Raw genomic sequence first — 24816 nt, 5'->3', positions numbered from 1 at the left:
TTCACCCAATACAAACAACCTGAAGCTGTACATAAAATTACTCATAATGATAATTACCAATATTCTTCACATCGCAACTTGTTGACATTGTGGCTTGCATTTCTCCCGATTTTGATGTTGATTGGTCCAGTAGATTAATAGGCACTTCAGATAATTCTGTCCCAGGTGTATTCACCGTTTTATTCTTATCAGACTGAATTTGTTCATCTGAACTTTTCAACATTGGAACAACCAATGAAGGTTTTGTGATTTGTTGACTATTGTTCTCCACAGGAACTTCTGTGCCTTCAGAAATTGTTTGTACAGATAACTCTTGGCCACTTTTCACAATCTCTATTTTAGATGATAGTTTAATTGACCCGACTGTGCTTCCTGATTCAGATGAAGGCTGGTCATCTTTGAGAAGTTCACTATCAGTGCGACTGTTTCGTGTTACACTTAATTGATCAGCTTGTTTCTCTGGTTCATTGACCTGTTCCGAAATCATTTCAGAGTTTTTATTGACTTCAATTTCAGTGGAAACTTCACTGGAACTATTCTGAATTTCACTGCTATACTCTGCAATCATGGCATAATCCTCTTCAGTTAATTCCTGGCCTTCCTCAGTTATTACAATCAAAGCATTTTCTTCACCAGACAATTCGTTAATAAGAGGTTCTAAACTTTTGTCTAAATCAAAATTGTCAGTTTCCATGGGAGCTTCTTGTTTATCATTATCACAAGTGTCTACAGATTCAGGAACTTGAGGTAGATATTTTGGAGATGAACACAGTCGTGGGGGTGATATGAGACGTTCAGAAGAGTTTGACCTAGATCTTGGTAGCGTGGGAGCACTAGCTGGACGATCAGGAATAACTATTGTTGTCTTTCCACCAATCGTCCTTTCCTCGCTCTTCTGTCTGTTTCTTGCTGCAGCACTATTTAACCTATTTGCAATCTCTGCCAGGGGACTGTCATTGATGACTGCTACAGAAGGTGGACAGATCTTGATGATTGATTTATTTTGGTCTTTTGATTCATTTCTGTACTTTTCTGGATCTTTGTTAAGCAGGCGCAAAGTTGTTGGAGACAGCATTGACAAATTAACAGGCAATGGGTCATTTTTCCGCTTTTTATTTGGCGCTGGCCATGACGAACTTAGTGGACCTTCACTGTCTACCGACATTGATCGTGTCTTGTCAAGACTTGAGACAGATATTGTCCGTGAGGATTCATTGGAGCAAACAGAAGACTCGTCATCAGTCAACTCTATAATGCTAGCCCTCTTCCTAGCTTTTTGTGGAAACAGATCAATGCCTGGAAGATTGAGTTTTGACAAGGGGACATAATTTGGATGATTGACATCGTGAATGATAGTCATATCCATGATTGTGGCCTCAGGAGTCTTTGGAGTTTCAGGTCTGAATTCTGTGATCTTACAGGTATATACACATCTTTTCCTTGAGTGCTTGGTACTCCAATAAACTCTTGTGCAGCTGAAATGAAATACATTTTTTTTTTATTATTATCATTGCAAACAAATGGGCTTAAAAACTTTAAAAAAAACTAGAAGTCATTGTTAAGAAATAAATATGCTTTCAAAAATTTCTTACAAATCAAAGCTATCCAATATCAAATACAATAAAATAATGTTTTATTTATACAGTGCCTTGCAACTGAAAAGATTTAATATTGCTTTGTTGGTTTGCTGTCTAGCAGACAATTATCCCTTTCATAATGTAAATAGTCATGCATTCTTAAACATCTGTTCAAGATAAAACCTTACATACTGATTCCTGTAAATCATTTTCTGCTGTTGAAGACAACCTCTACATGTCTTTTTGATTTTGCTTTATTGTGTTGCAAGATTACTGTGAATAACACAAATATTTTAATGATTTTATTCTTGTGAATTCAGAAAACATCTGTTTTCCCCAAAAGAAAAACTTCAATTTTAAAATTTGTGGTTTGCAGTATTTCCTGAAATTAATCTTGCATTTTTGTTTAATTGTGTAACAACAGAAAGTAATACAAGATGCCAAATTCCTGAAAGCTATTGCAAAGATTATCTAAGATCTCTCTCTATACTTTTATGTTAACATAATTGTTTACACTTTTTAAACTAAAGATAGGTTGCAAACTTCACAGGAAGGTAATTGAACCAAATATAATCTCTTTGTAAGAACTTTTTATAAGCATGCATACCTGAATCCAACAGGAAGAAGTACACCTTTACAGTCAGATAAAGATGTCAAATATCCTAATGACTCTATTGTACAGGACCCTAAAAATAAACATGGTAGTGTTAATGGCTACATTTCAGACTTACAAACATTACAAATCGGATGAATTGCAAAGGTAATGAGAGTTTATATTCGAATGTGTAGACATGTGCTAAAATACTTTTTTTGAAGTCTTTCTTTTTTCTTTAAATTTCATAAAAGTGAATTCTTCCTTTCACCTGAATATGACATTAATAAATTTTGAAGAGACTTAATCTCTCCATCCTTCTCAAAATATTGACCTTGCAAATATGACACTGTGGATAATAAATCAGGTATTCAATAAATTTATCATCTCAAATTGTTATGCTAATTCTTTTATAGATTTTGACGAATGCATATTTACTAAAATACAACTCAAGTAATATAACATTCACTCTCTTAAGCAATAAAGTGAATCAATTTATATAAATAATATTTTATAATTTGAGTTGTTTAATTCACCTATAAGGATATTGATTTCAGCAGTAGTGAGACCCTTTGTCCAACTTTTCTTTGTGAATTTCATGCCTTCTCTATCAACACATACTCTTCTCATTACAGCAAACTCATCTTTCATAACAAGCTACAATTAAACATAAATAAAAATCTATCTGAATAGTAGCTGACAACAATTAACATTGTATACAAATATTCTTTTTCCAAACTCTTGAAGGGGCATTAGCTACTAGATATATAAAAATATCTAATGTATGATTTTTTTTGTTCAATCATTAATGAAAGTGAAATAGTGAAATAATATTTTGCTTTTAACAGCTAAAATGGTTCAATTTTGTTAAATTAAGCTTATAAACATTGATAATGAATTATTCACTTGCAAGTGATTAATTTGACCTCATTAAATCCATATTCATGTGAACTCCAATTTAACCCTGTAGAAATAGATAGAATAACGCATGCATTGCCCATGTATGGTTATTTAAGGGAAAAGAATGTCAACATCGAAAGTGAAACTAAGGTAAATAATTTGATTAATTGATTCGATCCACAAAAATCTTTCTTATAAAGGTAAAAACGACGATAAACATAAATTCATAATTTATAAATCTTAATCTATTTATATCTATGTTTATGTTTACATCGCTTATATGGTCATAGAAGGTCAACTCGATAGTTAAATAGATGGCGTCTAGGCTAAATTTCTTACGAAACAAAGCTATATCTCATTTAGACTATGTCCTGTGAATTGTTTATTTTATACTTTTGATAGTTTGGAAAAATGTTTTACATTGTTATAAATAAAATATTAGAATTTGAGTCAAATTGGTGAACATGAATTTGGCAGCTAGTGCCCCTTTATGTTCTGTCAGCATCAACATTGAAGAATTATTTGGTGTGGGCTGAGCTTAAAGCAATGAAGATAGTGACAGTTATAGCCAATCTATATCTTTTGGGTTCTTAATGTACAATAAAACACCCATTTGCAGGTTAAATTTGTGAATACACATGTTAAGGTCATTTCTACAACTGTTAGTGGTCATCTGGCAAGTTGTCATCTGGCAGACCTGGGAATTTATATTCCAATCTATTTTAATACAACAACGAATTGTTCAATGGAAATTAAATAAATTCAATATTAAATAAAACATACATAACTTTAAACTTGTATTGCCTAAAGAAGGAAATAGCAATAAAAAGAAGACTGAACTTGTTCATTCCAATTTCTAATCATCAAGCGTCGCAATAATATTTAAAGCCATGCTGTTGTCAATTAATTTTCAATTAATGAGTTTGAATGTCACTCTGTTATCTTTCACCCCTCTTTTTTAATGCCCTCAATAGTGCATCTACAAGATGGGATAAAAGCAGTGCCATTTATAAGAATGCATTTACCTCTCCATCAACTTTTTCCTTGTGTGGTGAACAGAATACTTTTTTATCATCCTGAAATAAACACCCGTCCATTCTAGCACACATAAAATGGTAATTGGCAGGACAACCTCTGGTACAGCATCCAACTGTAGCACCAGCTCTTTGACAAATATCACATTTCTGGAATAAAAAAGAAATATTTCAACATAAATGTTCCGTTCAAAAAATAATAATAATAGAACTGTTAGAAGTCACAAAAGTATATCCCCCACACTTTTAACAAATAAACAATAAAAATCAGGAAGCCTTCTACAACTGGATATATCTTATCCATATCTATTCCCTGTTGAGCATGAGCAGGTGATATCTCTTCAGAATTTTTGTTTATAGGGTTCAACCATAAAACATATGAAACAACACTCTCTCATGGGAGAATCTGTTGTCACCCTTAATAAGACCACACATTTCCCGGATCATATCAATTATCTACGGAATTCAAGAGGAGAATATTATTGAAGTATACAGACTAATCATTATATAATACAAGTACACTTATTTGGCTTGATTTCACTTTATTGATACCATTTCCAATGTTTAATGAGGAAGTTTCAATAAAATTAATTAAGCTTTGAAGTTCATTCAGTTTAACAATTTAAAGATTAAAAATTTCATCTGTCAGCAATATTTCTCATGTAGGGATTCAAAATGAGGAGTAATGAAATTTGGTTATAATACTTTGTACTTTTTGGTTGCCATGGCATGACAATCCTCAATAAAATGAAGACATATCTTAAAACATTCGAAATATTTGAGGATACATTGAATTTTTGTTTTATCATCATTTGCATCTATCAAAATAATTTGATTTGTTACTTTCATATTTTAAAATAATCTGATGCTATTTTCATATTTTAACTTGGGTGTATAAAAGACATCAGACATTTGCTTTTTGTTCACAGTTTTTCACTTCGCTCTTTGCACCTTTTCATTGTAAGTTCTTACCATCTTTTTGCCCCTTGACACAGCTTCATGAACATTCTGTAATGATCCATCTCGACCTTGTTCGTAAACCTCTGCTGACCACAAGGCACAGTTTATATGAACCCAATCATCTTGACCTGTGTACAACAACCTTCCCTCTCTCTAAAACAATAATACATATTAATATAAAAGACACATATATGTATATGTAATGTTTATGTGTGGAAAGCAAAAGAGAAAATCTCACAAAAGTGACATTCTTATCTATCTTTAAATGATGTTTTTGGAAAAGAATTTGAAATCTTACAAGTGTATGATTAGTACTCCTGAACTTTCTGTCTCCTGGTTCTAATTTTTTACCTCTAAATGGCAAAACATATTAAAAAGTGTCATTTTTTCAAAACATGAAAACTTTGAAAATTGACAAATAACCTTTTTTTTATCCTAAGGATTAGAAACAGATACAACTAAAATTCAGTAACCAAATCAAAAGATCTTGAATGTTATAACAGCTTTAAAAGTTATTTCTTTCTACCTCTTATTGTTTTTAATAATAACAAGATCTCCTATCTATTTGTATGAACTTACATTAGGATCAGCATCTCCATAATGCCAACAGAGTATACATCTCCTGGTGTCCTGTCCATCATCAGCCAGATCTGAGGATAAAACTTTCTCTCCCTCCTCTTCTGGATCAACTTCAAAGAAAATGAAATATATCATGTAATAATTTTCTCTGGATGAAAAGAGGATGTTGATTATTTTTTACAACAGATTATTAAAAGTTTAACAATTATTTAGCAACAAAGCATTTTCAATCCAAGAAAGGAGTACTTGGAATATACAACGTCCACTATGCAAAATTACATAATCAATGTATCATATATTGTGGATTCATTTATTTTTTGAGACAATATTAGTCAATTTTGAGTTGATGTAGATGAGAACCACATTTTCCCCTCACCCTTACCTATTGTTAGAACTTTCTTAACAGGTGTGTCTAAAACTTTCTTGAATGGTGATGGCTGGGGTGAAGATGGCAGACTTTCTCTCTCTAACCACTGGGCATAGGTATGGTCTTCAAACGGTGGAATTACAGCATCGGGCAACATGTTTCTGAAATAAATATGGATATTCAGTATAACACGGTGTGCTAATCTTAAATGGATCAAACATTCACATGAACACCTTCTATTACCTATGAGTTTAAAATGCAAAGGGAAATAACTCAATCATAATTCTAAGGGCCATATAAATAGTTGTCACTATTACTTTGCAAGATTTAACAAGCAGGACTTTGAAAACTACATGTATCAGTGAAAGGTGATCAGTATAAAGAATATAATCTAAAATAGCGAAGACATGTGCAAGTATGAATTACTGGGAACTGTGACTAAATGTGAGTTCAGACACAACAAATCTAAGAACTTTTACACAAGTCCATAATTGATAACTTTTCGTTACATGCTGGAATATTGTATGATTATTTTCTATATAACTACATACTGAGGTAGACATCTGTTATGCTCCCACATCCTGCAGGCTTTAACGTTGTACCAGGGAAAACATTTCTCCATTTGCTGTAACAAGAATATAATTATTTTAGAAAAAGCTCTTCCTCTTTTTAATAATCTTTGGATTTTCAAATATTTTGGCCTCGATCATCAATGATATTGATTGTTAAAATGCGCATCTACAGTACAGGTAGGGACTTATTTTTATGGATGCCTTAATCCGTCTAGATGTCAGACTGGTCGGACAGTTGTCCCAGTGTAATAAACACCTGCTGTGCAATATCCAAAATCAATCTGTACCAGCTTGATTAGAATTAAATTTTACCTGTACAGATATATTAGTATTTATGGAGGATAGATAAATGTAAAATATTGTTTTGTATTCAAAGAGAAAGAATTAAAATTAAAATTAAATATAAGAAATAAAATTCAAATTAAATATAAGAATAAAAATTAAAATTGAATATAATTTTATTTTTTTTATAATTTGAAAATGAAATAAAGACGATTTTTAACAATATATTGTGTTGCCAATTATTTCAATAGTTTTGTGCCAATAAACTATTTTGTATTTGTATTTGTAAACCGTAAATATTTCATCTAATTCAAAATAATAAGCCTAATAACAACCAAGACTGTTTTCAATAGAAGTTTAAATCAAATTGTTGAGACTTCAATCTCGTAAATTATACGAGTTTTCGTTGATGGTTATATTATTTCCCGCTTTTAACGTCCTGTTCCTTTATATGTTATTATAAGAAACTCAATTTTAAGTATAAGGCCAACATATCGTATTTATGAAATATGTATAGGCATTGTGAATTAAGTTATTTTCCTTTTGATACAACTTTCCCCGTCGGAGCCTCTACATCTATTCACACCTGTCAATCATTTCTCGCAAGTGAAACATTTTGGTCAGACAGATCACTCGTGCTTTCTATTTTGACATATTTCCCGTTAATCTCTTTGAAAGTCAAACAATTGGTTTCCTTTAATACAATATTTATAACGCCGAGATCATATTTCGATTCCTATTTTTTTTATTTTATTTAAAATTGTTGACACTCGATATAAATATGCCTTTCTATTTTCATGTCTGAAATATTTTATGAAAATCGCCGGTGTTATAAATATATTTTACAAATTGTATCAAATCGATACACGAAAATCAAAGTTTAACCTTATATAGTTTATTGACTAAATGCACATTTATACCCCAATGGGGTTGAAGGCTAGTCGTACTAGTCATGATCAGCTGTCTTTACTTTTTCGTCGTACTTCTAGTCATTCTAAAGCTCGCGCAGTCAGTATGATTTTTTAAATAGATGTTGTATTATTTCCGAAGTTTAAAGGAGGTCTCCAAATAGATTATTTAAATGGGAATCCGGGAAATGACTGATAAAAATAAAACAAAAAATAGTTAAAGAAGACTAAATCGTGTTTTGATTATACATGTATGTAAATCGATTAAATTTCTATTCTGGTAAATCGATCAAGAGCCTCAAAACTAAAACACAATAAATGTCAATCATTCAACATCAAATTTAATCATGAATGAATTTTCCCACGGTCGGTCAGTAAGGTCACCTGTGTTTACTGTTACGACATTTCCCGCCATATAAAAATCTCGTGCAGTGGACAAAATCGATCTTTAATATCTTTTATTAGCATTCAATATTATTGCGAGTGGAGTCAAGTTAAAGTTCAACCACGTGCACACGCTGTTGATCACTGATATGTGTATCATGGAATTGTCTTTTCACGGCAATTTTTTCTTTTTAGATTGCTATAAAAAATATAACATACAAGTTTCCTTTTTTACATGGATTGTGCGTAAATTAATATTATGCAATTAAGTTCGGGATTTCGGGATTAACTCTTTCGGGATCTGGGAATTCTTTTTTCGCGATGTCGGGATTTAAATTTATTTGAATTCGGGACGTTTTTAAGCCCGGGATTTCGAGATCCGGACCCATTTTACCCCCTACCCCCAAATGCAGATCAATTATATTAATTTAGCATAATGAACAAACACGGAAATCTTAAAATAAACTTATGCCCGGGAAGAATCAATATTTTCTTCTAGTGTTATTATTTGCGTTCTATTTTAGTCATACAACACCAACTTTCGAACAATATTTGTTTACAGTAAAAAGTAAAAACTACAAAGAATCATCAAGCTACTAATAATATACAAGTGTTGCTCACTGTAATTATTTGTTATCTCGGAACTGACACAACAGACTGAATATTAAATACAAATTATAGAAATATTTTGCATGTGACCGCGTCAAACTCAAACGTATGCAGCAGCACTTGAGACAGCATTCTGCTAATCAATGGATTTACATGGAAAATAAATCAGTAAAATAAAAATAACCGTAAGCTTCAAGAAATAGAATACATGTAAAAATATATATGTTTAAAAAATTTATGCAAACAAATAAGAAAAAGATACCAAAAAAAAAAAAAAAAACCGAAAAGGAACATAAAATAAAAATAATTTTTAGGAACAAAGAAAATAAATATTAGCAGTTGAAATATCAAAACCATAATTAACAAAAATAGGCTATTTTTATTAAACAAAGTTTTCTCCAGTACTTCACCTGTAAAAATATTTTATGTCAAATACGATGTAGAACTAATATAATCAATAAAGTGACTGAGAGGTTAAAATTACAGGTAATCTGATTCTGAAATCAGTGAACCGTAATTCTAGCAACACGGATTAAGATGAAAGGACCATTCACACCTGGATCTGTTGTTTAATGAACATACTACCTACCATAAAAATGTCGGATTATTCATATCCGACTAGACGGATTAAGGCATCCATAAAAATAAGTCCTTACCCGTACTGTAGTTCCCAAATAATATACAATATTTTCACAATATTCTCATAAAGGATTGATTAAGTTCAACACAACAACATCTAAATCATAGCTACAATAAGTCTAAAGAATTTTATCTTTGCCATAAATCTATCTACTTTTTTCTGTGGCATATAAAACTTTACTTGGCTCTAAAAATGGCTACAAAACTGAATACTGTAATCAAAATTTAAATTTACGAGTTTACCTTTAAAAAAAATTTTTTTTACTCACTTTTACAAATATGGATCTAACAGAATTAATGGCTTTCTTCCTGACAACACTATTTTCTTCTGTATCTGTTAATGCTGACTCTATAATGAATGCTATGTCCTCACTGAATTCTTCCTGTAATAAACAAGTATTGACCGAGACATTGAATTGTCAAATAAAAAACTGTATTTCTATAATAAATATTTTATGGTGTATCATATTCATACGGGAAAAAAGTTTTTTTGTCTTTATTCTCTCATCTGTATAATTTGCAATTAGAGGTTCAAGTATGCAACCTTCATTATCAAATAAGAAGTTACAATTGTTATCCCCTACTTGTAAATTTAAGTATCAGAAAACAAGCGTCATCTCCCACAACTTATCACCTACCAAAGATAAAGCCATTCTGTTCTGTTGTTCCTGAGAAAAGTGTGAAAACATTTGTTGAACTAATGGACAATCAAGTTTTTGCAATGTAGCTTCGAACGGGGTAAAATATACTTGTATATTTTTTTTAGCTGTGGTTTAAACCGGTGAACATAAACCATCCAATAGTAAAAAGTACATTGGTTATAATATTACACTTCCCAAATTCAAGTATTTTTCTGTGAATTAAAATATAAATAAAATAAAAAAAACAGATCTTTACAAACTCAAACAAAAGAGCAACAGTTCTATCGACAGAGTACAGGTTATGTTGCTTATGGTCCAACAAGGACAAAGTTTTTAGCATTAAGCATTATCGTGAATAGTATTTGACTTAGATCATCAAATTTAAATAACAAGATCATTTATAAAGACTCAACTTACCACATTTATATAACCTCCGTCTATAATTTTTTGTCGGACTGTCATGAGATCTTTAGGATAATTCCTGGTAGGTACAACCTTTGGAATGGTTTCTGCTGCAAATCGTACCACAGCTCCTTTCTTTTCCGGTGTTTTATGTACTACAATGCTCTGACTACTACTAGCTAAACTTGAATTACTATCTACACTCAGTCGTATAGACTTTTCACTATGATTGTCTGTAGGAGTTTGTGTAGATATACACTGACCAACACTTGGTACAGCTTTTGATTCAGTCAATGTACTCTGACCAACACTTTGTAAAGCATTTGATTCGGCCAGTATACTTTGACCAACACTTAGTAATGCCTTCGATTCGGTCAATGTACTCTGACCAACACTTAGTACAGTGTTTGATTCGGCCAGTATACTCTGACCAACACTTGGTAATGCCATTGATTCAGTTGATCTACTTGGACTAGTATTTGGTAATGCTATTGATTCAGTAATATTCTGTAATGATTTGTCCTCAGAAATAGTCGCTGCACTAGATTGACAAGATTTCTGTTCTGTAGAAGTTACTGTACTTTGAATTGAATTTTGTTCAGGAATAGGTCCTGCAGTTTGTAATGATTTTTGTTCAATAATAGAGGCTACACTTGTTTGAACTAAATTTTGGTCAGTAGTCTGATCATGAATTGTACTTGTTTGATTTGATTGCTGTTCTGAAGATGCTCTGTTCTTCACTAAACCTTCTAAATTCTTAATAAATAATTCTACATCGGCAGTATTCTTTAAAACATAGGATTTACTGCCGTCTGGTTCATCTAACTGTTTTGTTATAGCAGAAATATCACTCTCAGAAACTTTATCACAGACATTAACAACCTTAGAATCACAGTTTAACAAAGAATTATCTCCCTTATTATCAGTTTCCATAGCAACAATTTCTCTTTTACTATCACTGTTATCAGAAGCTGCCACAGAAATATCTCTTTCACGGTTAGTCAAATAATTATTACTTTTTGCACTTGTATCCAATTTTAAAGTTTTGTCAGTTTCCATGGCAACAGAATTTGAATCAGAACTGACCTCCTTACTGGACAGGGAGTCATTACTACTTTCATCTACAATTATTTTATTTTCATTGTCAGGTTTCTGCAAAAGTTAATAAAACATATATTAAAAAAATATACATATCAAGGGTACATGCAAAGCAATTTAAAATGTCACACATGGAAATTTAAAACTGTAATTTTTTTTAAATGATACCCTTCACTTTATAAATGGATAATGTGTCCCATGCCCCACTTGCATAAACGTTATAAAGGAACATAACTCAAGAACCCTAAAAGTGGCACAACCCAAATTCAACCAGAATCTGTTTTTTAAGATAAATGCATTGTGTACAAGTCTTATAACATTTGGTTGAGGCATACTAAGTTGGATTTGATTTTTTTTCTATCTTTTGTGTTTTCCACACCACTTTTTGGCTATTTCTTTGCAGCCAGTTTGTTTTGGTGGTGGAAGTTGGAGTGCCAGAGAAAACCACCAAACTTTGATAAGAAAACTGACAATCCTAGTCAATTAAGATTGGAGTGGACTGCACCTACACGAGCGAGCAGGGTTTGAACTCACAACCTAAGTGTTGACTGGCTAGTGATAACAGTAGTAACTACTTAGATCTCTCGGTCACCGAAGCACTTAATCGAGTTGGAGATGAAACCAATTTGGGATGTACGTATAGATTAGTGCAACACTTAATGCCTCCTCTGCTGCACTGCATGCATAATAATTTAAATCATATTTATATTGTACAAATGAATGTTTTTAATGATTCAGACATACATGTAAGAATGAAAACTGAATAATTCTCTTTCTTTGGGATTCTTAACAAACTTTACACATCATAGCTTTGATTTTGCTCAGTTCAGTTCCCTTTGCACATAAATAAATTCAAAATAAATCAACAACTGAATAAATGTACAGCACCTTATCTTCTATTTCCAGGACTTTGGAACACTTGGCATGATAAATTGAGTAGAATATAGACTTAATCCCTGCTATAAAGTCATCCCGTAAAACTAGTTCCCAATGTCGAGTTCTGTGGCCTGCACACATCCGACAAATATAATGCACATCATCTGGTAAACATGATACTCGCTCATACATCTCGTCTGAAAAAATCAACAAGCTCAGTATTGATAATTAGATAAAGCCGTATGTGCTTCAATCTCATCTTTTTGAAGAATATCCCATACCCGTCCAAAAAGAGGAGCAAATTTTAACACAAGAAAATTGTTCTGAAAGTTTTGTGAATTTGAATTATTATAGAAAGAGCTCAACAGCCATTTTCCTTAATATATACAACTATTCACCTTTTAGAAGATGCTTATATATCTTAAACCATAATTATAGATTAAGGTTTCAATAAATCTGAAATATATATTTGAGTTAACAGTCATATCGTCCTGACTCGTATATATTTTTCCTCTATGTTTAAGCTATCTATAGCAAGGTCTCCACTTTCATATCATTGTCAGTTAATAGATTAATCAAAGGCAAAAATCCCAACTATCTCAACTTCTCAAAGACGTTAATCTGAATCTGGTGATTCATGCTACCAACCTTAAGAAAATCACTGTTTGAACTGCTAATTGTTTCAATCATTTTTTATATGTTATATGTGACACATACCTGAAAGCCCTTCACACATGGCATGGACCTAACTATCACATTTAACACATATCTGAAAGTCCTTCACATATGGCATGGACCAAACTATCACATTTAACACATACCTGAAAGCCCTTCACGCATGGCATGGACCCAACTATCACATTTAACACATACTTGAAAGCCCTCCACACATGGCATGGACCCAACTATCACATTTAACACATACCTGAAAGCCCTTCACACATGGCATGCACCCAACTATCACATTTAACACATACCTGAAAGCCCTCCACACATGGCCTAGACCCAACTATCACATTTAACACATACTTGAAAGCCCTCCACACACGACATGGACCCAACTATCACATTTAACACATACCTGAAAGCCCTTAACACATGGAATGCACTCAACTATCACATTCAACACATACCTGAAAGCCCTTCACACATGGCATGGACCCAACTATCACATTTAGCACACTGTACCATTTTACAATCCCAGTCGTCATCAGAATAACACTTATGACAAATTGGACAGAAATTTCCTGAAATGAAATTATACATAATTAAAAAAATAATGTTTAATACAAAAACTTGTTACTTGATCAACCACAAAATTTAGGTCACACCAATTTGACATAGTTTAAATCATCTGCCTTACATTCATCTACCATATGCCTTAACTCCCTCATAAATGATAATAAATCAATGCAGAAATATTAATTAAAACAAGAATGTGTCCATAGTACACGGATGCCCACTCACAGTATCATTTTCTATGTTCAGTGGGCCGTTATTTTGGGGTCAAAACTCCAATTTGGCATTAAAATTAGAAAGATCATAATATAATAGGGAACATGTGTACAAAGTTTCAAGCTGATTGGACTTCAACTTCATCAAAAACTACCTGCACTATCATTTTCTATGTTGAGTGGACCGTGAAATTGGGGTCAAAAATTTAATTTGGCATTTAAATTAGAAAGATCATAATATAATAGGGAACATGTGTCCTAAGGTTCAAGTTGATTGGACTTCAACTTCATCAAAAACTTTAACCTGAAGCAGGACAAACGGACGAACAGACCCATAAACCAGAAAACATAATGCCCCTTTACTATTGCATGTACAGTCGATTCCACTTAATCGCATACCGCTTAATAGCATAATTCGGTTAATTGCATAGTTTTCTCCTGCACAAAACCATTTCCCATTCATCTAATGTTAAATTGTCCGGTTATATGCATAGCTCTACAAGTGGCCTTTCGGTTTATTGCATAGAAAATTATTGCCGTCTAGATATGCTTTAATAGTTAAAACTGACGAGATTTTTGACCGGAAACGGTCATTTGGTAAGTATATTTTTCTTGAATGCATCCTTATTTTCGTTATTATTTCATATTTACTTTTGTGTTATTGAAATAAAGTTTTAAAACATTTTCTTTCGTGTTTATATTATGGAATTTGATTTAAAAATAAACCTCGATGTCTACACAGGTAAAGTTTCCCATGTTCTATTTTAAGCCTCGATGTCATAAAAATGTCAAACAGATAATTGTTGTAAAAACACTGACCATTCTACTTCAAAGGGTGTTAATAATTGATTGGATTTACAATTGTCCATAGATTCGATTGGGGTTAATTTTTAAAACAAAAACTCCTGCTAATTATGGATCATAACCAATGTGAACTCTATTGGGCTTGGGGTGATCTGTATTAATGTTAATATTATAGGGCATTTACATATGGTTAAAGAATTTTATACATCAATCATTTGTTTTTAATATTTTATGAAAAGAGCATTTACTTTTAATTATTATATTTTCTCAATTTCAACACTTGTGTCCAGCAATTAACCCGTACAGGGCCCCACCATTACTGCTTTGCATATACGAAACTAACAAGTTGTTACTTCAGTGCCCAACTGCATATCAACAGCAATTCATTACACATCTATTGTTAAAATAATTATAAACTGTGAAGTATTGTTTAAAAGTTTATTTTAATCAAAGCCTAACAATGTACATTGTACATATGGGTCATAGAAACAAATCTATTTTTAGAAGTTTATTTTCGTATCCCAGGTAAAGGAAAGTCTGAATGCAAATAAACTATAACGAAAATGTGTTTATAATCTTTATTTAAAGAAACAAAATAAAATAACACATATGACACTAGAGTAGACATAAAATTTTTATTAGAATAAATCAACATTCAGTATATTGTATGTGGATTACAGACGTTCATCTTTCTTCAGGGATTTCTTTTACTGATCTGTTCTATCGATGTTATTTGACTCTGTCATTTTGGCATTTCGGATATAAGCATACTCCGCTTTATTGCATAATTTTGTCTGACAAATAGGCTATGCAAATAACCGGAATCTACTGTATTGGCATAACAACCCAACAGAAGTAGTTTTCATGGAATCTCCTCATTTTTTTTAAACTCAAATAAAGGGAAATTGTAAACAAAAACTAAAAGTAAATAGATTTGAACATAACCTCATGTATGTTATTGCAATTCTTCTACTTTTGTTAATCTCAAATTGGAAACAGATATTCAGTTTAAAATAATGAATATATTATAGGGTTATTGCATGAATATTGGGGAATATCGTCCCGAGTAGAATTTTATATTGCACGAGCTTGCGAGTGCAATATATGTTCTACGAGGGACAATATTCCCTAATATTCATGAAATAACCCTTTTATTGTATAGCAATATAATATTTGAAAGTAAAAATTGGTTTAAACTAAGATTTAACCGTTGATGACGTCATGAATTCTGAAGATTTATTGCACTAGTGCAATATTAGAATTTATTGCACTCTTACTTTTGGTTACGTTCTGTGGGAAATATTATATTGCTATACAATAAAAGTTTATATCCATCTTTTTCAGTTGTCTTTATTATTGGTCATCTCGCAGGTAAATATACTGTGCAAGAGTTTTTCATTTTGTTTTTCTTTTCGGCAGAAGACATTTAAATAGGTAAATGATACCCACAAGACAGGTTTTCTGTGAGATTATCCTGCCTATGTATTGTTCATAATTATTCACCCTTGTTCCTATTTGAGCTCACCTTTGTCCATCAGCTGACCACAAACATGACACAGTTGGAAATCATAGGTCCATGTTGCATTGCTAGCAGATCCTGGAGTCGTAGCACCACAACTTTTACACTTTACACATTTTGTACAAATCTAAAATAAATATTAGATGGAATATTTAATACATATTATACAGTGGTGTGAAGACTTTGTACAGACTTCTTCATATCTATGTTAATGAAGCATTTGGTGTGTGTCTATGAATTCCATATATCTATTTTTTAAAAGGAAATAAAAGGTTTTAAATTTTGTTTACTATTATATTCTATCCCATAGCAATTCAATTACTAAAAGTTAACTGACCATGAAATCTAAGTCTGTTTTATATATACTGAATACATCTTAAATGTGCTGTTTGGATGAAGACTTTTATCAAGTGGCAAACAGCATTAGTTCACATCTACTAAGTGCCATTAAAAAAAAATTCAAATAAACACGTCTCAGCAAAAATATTGTCCAAACAGGTTCGATTTTGTAACAAGATAATAATATATTTTTACAACACAAGATATTTTATGACATCAAGATACTATTGCAAAAGAACTTGTATCATATGCTTACCCATATATTTTTCTTCTTTGAAGGTTTTGTAGGATAATTTGGACCTAAACATTCTGGATGGTAGGTATTCTAGAACTTTGACTTGTAACATATGCTTACCCATATATTTTTCTTCTTTGAAGGTTTTGTAGGATAATTTGGACCTAAACATTCTGGATGGTAGGTATTCTGACACTTATCACATTTCAATAGCTGTAAAACACAAGAATAAACATAAAGAGCTTAAGTATTGGAATTATTTATCTGTCCCCAAAATGAAAATATATGCAAGAAATTACATTAATTTAGAAGAATAGTGCTTGTTTTTCTAACTTCATTTAATGCACTACATAGTATGTTCTGAAAGGAAGCCATACCCCCAAAGGTTTTAAGTGTAAACATGGTTTAATTCACATTTATACATTTGAATATTACACAATTCTTGAAATGAAGATATTTTTTTTTAATTTTCCGATCATGTTTCGATTTGCAAATTGATGTCCAACAAGCCATAGCTGTTCATATTTTAACCCCCTCCCCCCTGTTGATAGCACAAAATAAAACATTTGTAAACTTTAAATTTAAAATGTAATTCTTTTAATGTAGTTATGACATTTTTAAAAGATTTACTGAAAAATGCAACAATGCTGACTTACATTTTTCTGTTGTCCACAGACAGTGCAAAACTGACATTTCCGACAAACCCAGTTCTCTAAATTATCTGACGATGGTTTTTCATTTTCATCTAAACAGAACTCATGAAAAGGTTCACAACAAACATTGCAGTAAAAAAACTGAAAGTAGAACAGTTAAATATACAGTTATGACACTTACCAACAACGACTAAAATTATGTTTAATCTAATATTCTTAAATAAGAATTTACTTTCTGTTTTAATAAAAAAAGATAATTATGAAAGAACCATTATCTTCCATATTCACAATATTATGATTTAAAAAATATTAATCAAACCAGTCAGAGAATACTCTTTAATGCAGAAAATGTTAAAATTTTGACAAATAAATTTATTTTCAAATGCAAATATAATAATCATAGAACTAACATGAATTCATTTTATTTGTTAGTTCTAATTTTACATGATGCTATATGCGTAAATGTAAATCACAAATTGTTCAACAAAAAATAAATGTCTTGCATGCAGAATTTGTCCATAGAAATATAATTTTCATCTATCTGTAGTTTTTTCCCTTTGAATTACCTCATGTTTTCCTGCACTTCCACAAAGAAAACAAAGAGTTCTACAGCATAATGGATTGGCCACTGTCAACGATACACCAAACTGCCAAGCTGACCACACATTGTAGATTTCCTGAAAATAATGACATTAAACAGTTTATACATATGTTACAAAGACAATGAATAGCAATATTATTCCTGAATATAATGATATAACATTCTTACCATACCTGTTTTTACGCACAAACATCTCTGTAAATACCCATTTTTTCTTATATTTACCCAAATAAACAACAACAAAAACAAATTGTAAACAAATAATAGCTTATTATTTGTATGTAGTCCATCAATGAAGTTAAGATTGATATAAGTAAACTTGGCAAACAGCACAAAACACTGGAACCATTTAATAATATATACAAGAGACCGTTGAATCTGCTTGCAGAAGGATAGACTCAATTATTAAATCAAAGTACCTTGAAATCAGCTTTGACACGATGCTGAGCCTGGTTTTCTGGTTGTAGACTTGACCACCGGATAGAAGTATTTCTATTTCGCTGAGTTAATGATAATTCATTTCTCCCTCCTGGCATTGGTGGTAACTGAAAATAGATGAAACATAAAACATGAAATAACATTGTGTAAGTTTAAAAATTTACTTTAGTATATTCATTTTAATGCCCATCATGTACATCCTTTTTTCTATTTATAAGCTATAATTTTTTTCATTGCAAATATAGTGTTATATTCTATTAAAGTTAAATATTGAATATATCCTTAATGGCTTATCTTTTTATCTGTGATGTAATTTTGAACTTTTTTTTGGAAGCATATATTCAGTGCCCTCCCAACTTTTATATACAAGTCATGATGTAATCTCCATTGTTATTTATGCTATCACTGCTCACTTTCATCTCTTACCTCCAGGTTAATATTTAGTTTATCAAGTGTTTAGAATAATTTTATTTGCGAGTCTTGCAGCCAGGTGTCCAACCAGAGTAACCTTGATCACTGCTTCAATATTTCCATTTTCCCCCCCCCCAAAATAGTGGTATCTTCTTTTTGTCTCTTGCCATCTACTTTAAGTTCTCTACTTTAATTTCTATCTCATTTATTGTATTCAGTATTTCATTTAAGAATTGAATGCTTCTTTTTGTAAATTTATTGGGGTGTAAAAGCGTTGACCGTGCGTACATTTTGTATGAAGCGCTTCATTCCAAAAATGTACGCACGGTCAACGCTTTTACAACCCTATAAAGTTACAAAAAGAAGCATTCAATACTTATAATTACATTTTTTAGCTATGATCATGAAAACACAAATTTTATATATTCTATTATTTAATTCGCCTGTGCACTTTATTGTTGGAGCACGTGTTATCATGAGTGAAAAGTTGTATTGAGCAATACAACTGCTTGCGGAATAACACGTGATGTGCAGTTAGCCAATCAGAATAAAATATTATAATGAAACATACATCTAATGTAATTATTTAACACTACAGTGGTTAAAATGCATATTACAAATACTAGTTCTTTTATCTTTGTGCTTTTACAAGACAAAATAGAAAACAGATTGTGAAAAAGGGCTATATTTTTTTCTTTTATTGTTTTGTGCATAAATTATGTCTTCTCCTTTAAATGATTTATACTTTATTTAGTATGCAGTATGGATTTTGCTCATTGTTGAAGGCTGTACTGAAACTAACAGTCATGATATGACAATTGGTCTCTGGTGGAGTTGTCTTAATGGCATTACCACTGCCTCTTCACTTACGACGAGTACAAGAACTTAGTATGTAATAAATACTCTACCTTGGTAGAAAGTCGACCAGTACTCTGTGATCTGGAAGCTCTTGAAATGTTTGATAACTGATGATGGGTGCCTTGTGAATTTCCACCAAACTGTAATTGACGACTAATGGCAGCTGGTGTTTTGTCTGACAAACCGTCATTATTGGCATCTGCTTCCTGATAGGTTGAGGAAGTTGTTCTGGTTTTCTGTCCAAATCTCCCTAACACATTAAGACAGGATTTACCAGTATTACCATTGTTGTTATTCATTTCAGAACTGTGTCCAGGATTACTGTTACCTTGCTGGTCATCTTTTAAAGCCACCAGTGCAGTACCAGCTTTATAGAAATGAGGACTTAAACAATTTTTCTTCCTGTTAAATTAGAAAATGCATACAATGTACATGTAATAACCATTTTTATCTGAAATCTTGTTGTAAAGTACAGTGTATATTTAGGCTTAGCTTGACTCATTCTTTTGAACTACAATTTCATTTATGAAGTCTACAGGTTGATTTTTACTAGTCTATTGGCAATGTCCATCTAACTCAGGAATTACTTTAAAACCTTTTTTACAGTTGGCTGTGATGAAGTGTTTTAATTACTCACTGGCATCTCATGTTAAGTAAGGTAAAGTATTGAGAACTTCAATGTGTCCATAGTATAGGAAAACCCAATCACACTATCATTTTCTATGTTCATTGGACTTTGAAATTGGGATTAAAAAATCTAATTTGGCATTAATATTGGAAAGATCATATATAGCATAGGGAACATTGTACTTGGTTTCAAGTTGATTGGTCTTCATCAAAAACTTTAATATGAAGCGGGACAGATGGATGGACGCACAGACCGAAAAATGTAATGCCCCTGTGTGGGGCATAAAAATTGGAAAAGTCAATTTATATTGCAGGATTTTAAACATAACTGTTACAACTCAATCTAGTCCATAAGCTTTAAAATCTGAAAATATACTTACATACATGCTTGTTTCATAACACCTCTCCCACCAAACTTAGGTTTATCTCTGAAAATTAATAAATAAGATAATGATAAAACAATAATTCAATAAAATTATTCCAAAAAAAAATTATGAACATAAATACTATATAATATAGATTAAAAATTTATTTACCAGACTGTTAACATAGAGATAAGTGTCACCTTTTGATAGTTAAATGTAAATGTTGAAATTAAATTACACCCAATAAATGGGGAATATGATGCCCCAACTTGCATGTATCATTATAAAGGGACATAACTCAGGAACTGTAAAAGTGATGCCACCCAAATTTGTACTCGATCCAAGTTTTGTAGTTATAGCTTCATAACATTTAATTTGGGCAAATTTGAGAAAGGAAACGAAAAATTTAGCAATTATTCCATTAGTAAAAGGGCATAACTCTAGAACTATAATAGTGACACTATATAAATTTAAACTTGATCTGTTTAGCATTATGTATAAGTATCAAAAAATTTGGTTGAGGCATACTAAAGTTCAAGAACAAAAAAGAAAAATTCAGCAATTTAACAATGTGCAAAGGGCATAACTCTAGATTTAGTAAAAGTGACGCCATCAATATTTAAACTTGATTTGTGTTTAGTGGTAATAAGCATTGTATTGAAGTTTCATAACATTTGTTGAGACAAACTAGTTACATGTACAGAACAGATACGAAAAATTCAGCAACTTTTCATTTGTGAAGGGGCATAACTCTTAGAACTGGTAAAGAGAAGCCACATGAATTCGAACTTGATCTATGTTTTGTGGTTATAAGCATTGTTTATAAGTTTCATAGCGTTTGGTGGAGGCAAACTCGAGTTAGAGAATGGAAACTTTCTATCAGTAAAGGGGCATGACTCTAGAAATGCCAACCAAATTCAAACTTGATTTGTGTTTTGTGCATCGTGTAGAAATTTAATAACATCTGGTTGAGGCCTACAGACAAGGGTAAAACTGTATGCCCCCGCTAAGACAGGCGCATAATTAAATTATGAGTGGTACCAGTACCACCCTACCCTAAAACAAAATAATTTTTCAAGCTATCAAATTTTATGAAATGTGTTTTTAATTCAAGAAGAAGACATTTTATTTCCAATTATGGGACCCAAAGGGCATAAACATTAAAACCCTCAATAATTTTAATTACAATATGAGATTAAAAAAAAAGGATTAATGAGATCTATTTAAGTTCTTAAAGAATATGTAGATAAAGAATCTATATATTTTTTTTAAAATCTAATGCATTTTGATGCAAGTGTGGTTGATGAAATAACAAACAGCTCAAAAAGAGAGATTTTTTTTTATAGATATCCATATATGTACATTGTATAATACACAACAAGTTGTATCACTTAAACATTATATAACAAGTAGCCAAAAAGAAAGTAAAAGTACATGATTATACAAGTTTGTACAGATGCTGCATAATCGTTAAAATCTGAGTTAATACTTATGGTATCATTCAGAAACTGCACCCAGTAGCTACAAGTATTGAGCGACTTAGTAGATTTTAAGATATTACTGTCACAAAATGCAGTATGAAAAGTTTAACACAATTACTAACAGGAAAGTTTCCAGAGAAAGCACTAACATGTATGTTGAGTACTACTCACTATGTACTAGAAGTGCGAACAATATAAAGTTGACCAACAGTTTTAAAACATTCAAAAGTGTATTGGTATTCAGCTGAGTGAACTGAACACAATAACTATTTTTCATTCTTTTACTAATTTAAATTTTAGCTAATTATTTTGCCTTTTTTCTTTCAGAATTAAATACAAAGAAGATGGAAAATATTTCAGCAAGAGCTTCAAGATTCAAGTACAAATGTAATGTGATTATAAAACTTCATGCAAAAACTTGGGTCAATGGCTGAGATTTTTTAAAACCCTTTCAATGCTACACAAAAAAGTAGAAAAATGGCTGCTGCTGCTTCATTTTTTTTGTGTTCATTCATAAGAACAGTATATTCCTTTTCAGACTTCTGTATCTTTTTAATTATAATAGATACAGAGAAAACTATTGCACGAAAAATGCAAAGGAGAGCATGAACTGTAATGTTAGGCAATTATTTCAGTAATTTTTTTATCAGGTTACCTGTATTTTCAGGTAATTAACAGGTAATAGGTGTAATTTATTACGTTTGTGTTGAGTTTTGAATAAAAACTACTTTTAGTCTTCATTTATTTTGTTGTTTTATCTGCTATATAATAGACACCAGTTGCTCAATTCTGTAGCGTATTGCACCATGCACAATGTATAATGTAATCATGAAACAAATAAATGGCTCAGTCTTCAAAATTTTCAGTCAACCTCCGTTTCCCCCCTTTTTTTAACGTCTCGTTATGACAGGGTTCTCGTTAAGGATTTTTGAAGGCTAGTCCAGGGACTTGTCATTTTTGGCCATGGTGAGTCCAACAGCCAGGAGAAGATATTTTATTGCAATATAATGTAATATTTTAGTCTCCATGGCCTAACAGAGCAATGAAATGACATTTGTATTTAACTGTATAGTTTATACAAAATATATCTATCTTGATGCATCTGTGAACTCACTAGTTTTGAAAATGATGAGTCCAGACAGATTTTGACGAGTCCAGGACTCATGGACTCACCTTAGTGAGAACACTGTGACCGATCAAATCATATTTCCCACTCGAATTCGCGGTATATGCCTTGTATAGTGTTGAAAGGGTTAAATAGTGAATTGATAAGCACCATCTGTTACAAAATGTATATTAAATTTGACTGAAACACAAAATAATAGATATAATTTCATGACTACTAATTAGTTTCAGACTAATCTGTCTGAGAATCTGTATTGATAATTGTCATTCAGATGGAATTCTCTACCAGAAGAAATCAGGTAGTTCTTACTTTAATTAATTCAAAATAAAAGTAATAATATAATCTTAATTTTTTCATTGCATATATATATGCTTGTGTACTTGATATTTCTGTGTGAACCAAAAATTAAGTTAACTTTGTTATAAAAAATTATCTCCCTTGGAATTTTCAATGAAATTCTAGTTTCTTTTTTTTTTTATTTATTTACATGATTAAAGTGTAATTTGAAAATTTGAAGACATAATAAGCAAGTTTTGCTGAATATAACCAAGATTTAATTTTCTTTTAAAATTATTAAAAGAAGACAATTTTCTTTGGTGCAATTCAGCTAATGTCAGATGAGTAATGTACCCCAATTGAGCAATCTGCATCGAAATCACATCCAACTTCTCGTCAGAATACCATATTTTATCATTTTTTTTAAAATGTGCATTAACAAAGTTTTGTGTAAGCTTACAGTACTAGCCTGATGCTTCAGACTTTAAATGGCTATCAATTGATGCATGCCTACTTAGCTTTTACTTAAGTTTATAAGTTTTTAAATTAAGAATAGCAGACTTAGCAATGGTTTTTATGATAATTAGTATATCTAAATTGGTGCTATTCTCTTGATTATACTCTATAGAGCTGAAATCAATCAATTAATACTCAATCATGACATGAAGGCGTTTCAAAAAAGAAAAAAGTGATTTCCTTATACCAGGAACTAACATGTAAAAACGCTTTTTTGAACATCATACGGTTTAGATTTTGATGTTAAAAGTTTGTTTATTCAATTTAATCGAAAAATATTTTGATTTTGGTTAACGATAACGTCATGCATCAGTAAATCTTGCATAGCCAGCAAAATTCGGTTAGATATCGATCCGCAATTGGAAGTTAATTGCACCGAATTTGCAACTTGACAACAGTGCAAACGCAATACGAGCTTAGACAATATCAAAATCTCTAGAACTGAGTTACTTACGACGACCTAGTTTTCATATTTTTGAAACAATAAGCATTTATCCAAACTGGAAAATTTTGGTGGCAAACATGCCATTAACTCAATGTCGAATTTGCGCTTGAAATTAGAGCTTTCTTTCAAACGCTTAGGCGACCAAGAAACGATCTGTTTACATTTCGTACAAAGTTTTAAGCAAAACGAATTTCAATCCAGTCCTAAATCACAGTTACAAAATTATTAAAAATGTTATTCAAGACAGT

At 31.5% G+C, this 24816-nt stretch overlaps 1 protein-coding gene across 1 annotated transcript in view; it reads right to left on the bottom strand.

Annotated features, from left to right (window-relative positions):
• Positions 1–24816, bottom strand: part of LOC139524119 (histone-lysine N-methyltransferase 2A-like) — a 69421-nt gene that overhangs the window by 20366 nt on the left and 24239 nt on the right. Inside the window, exons 8-26 of the mRNA XM_071318694.1 lie at positions 20740–20787; positions 19783–20134; positions 18445–18570; positions 17991–18101; positions 17428–17565; positions 16892–16984; positions 16204–16324; positions 13554–13667; positions 12433–12617; positions 10462–11598; positions 9673–9786; positions 6561–6634; positions 6025–6170; positions 5643–5752; positions 5076–5216; positions 4095–4253; positions 2706–2826; positions 2185–2263; positions 58–1475 (exon numbers count right to left, since the gene is read on the bottom strand). Of these exons, the coding sequence (XP_071174795.1) occupies positions 58–1475; positions 2185–2263; positions 2706–2826; positions 4095–4253; positions 5076–5216; positions 5643–5752; positions 6025–6170; positions 6561–6634; positions 9673–9786; positions 10462–11598; positions 12433–12617; positions 13554–13667; positions 16204–16324; positions 16892–16984; positions 17428–17565; positions 17991–18101; positions 18445–18570; positions 19783–20134; positions 20740–20787 (4787 nt within the window). The remainder of the gene's footprint in view (positions 1–57; positions 1476–2184; positions 2264–2705; positions 2827–4094; positions 4254–5075; positions 5217–5642; positions 5753–6024; positions 6171–6560; positions 6635–9672; positions 9787–10461; positions 11599–12432; positions 12618–13553; positions 13668–16203; positions 16325–16891; positions 16985–17427; positions 17566–17990; positions 18102–18444; positions 18571–19782; positions 20135–20739; positions 20788–24816) is intronic.

This window comes from Mytilus edulis, chromosome 5 (genome assembly GCF_963676685.1).
Source record: "Mytilus edulis chromosome 5, xbMytEdul2.2, whole genome shotgun sequence".
NCBI lineage: Eukaryota > Metazoa > Mollusca > Bivalvia > Mytilida > Mytilidae > Mytilus > Mytilus edulis.
This window is presented reverse-complemented; position numbering and strand designations above follow the sequence as displayed.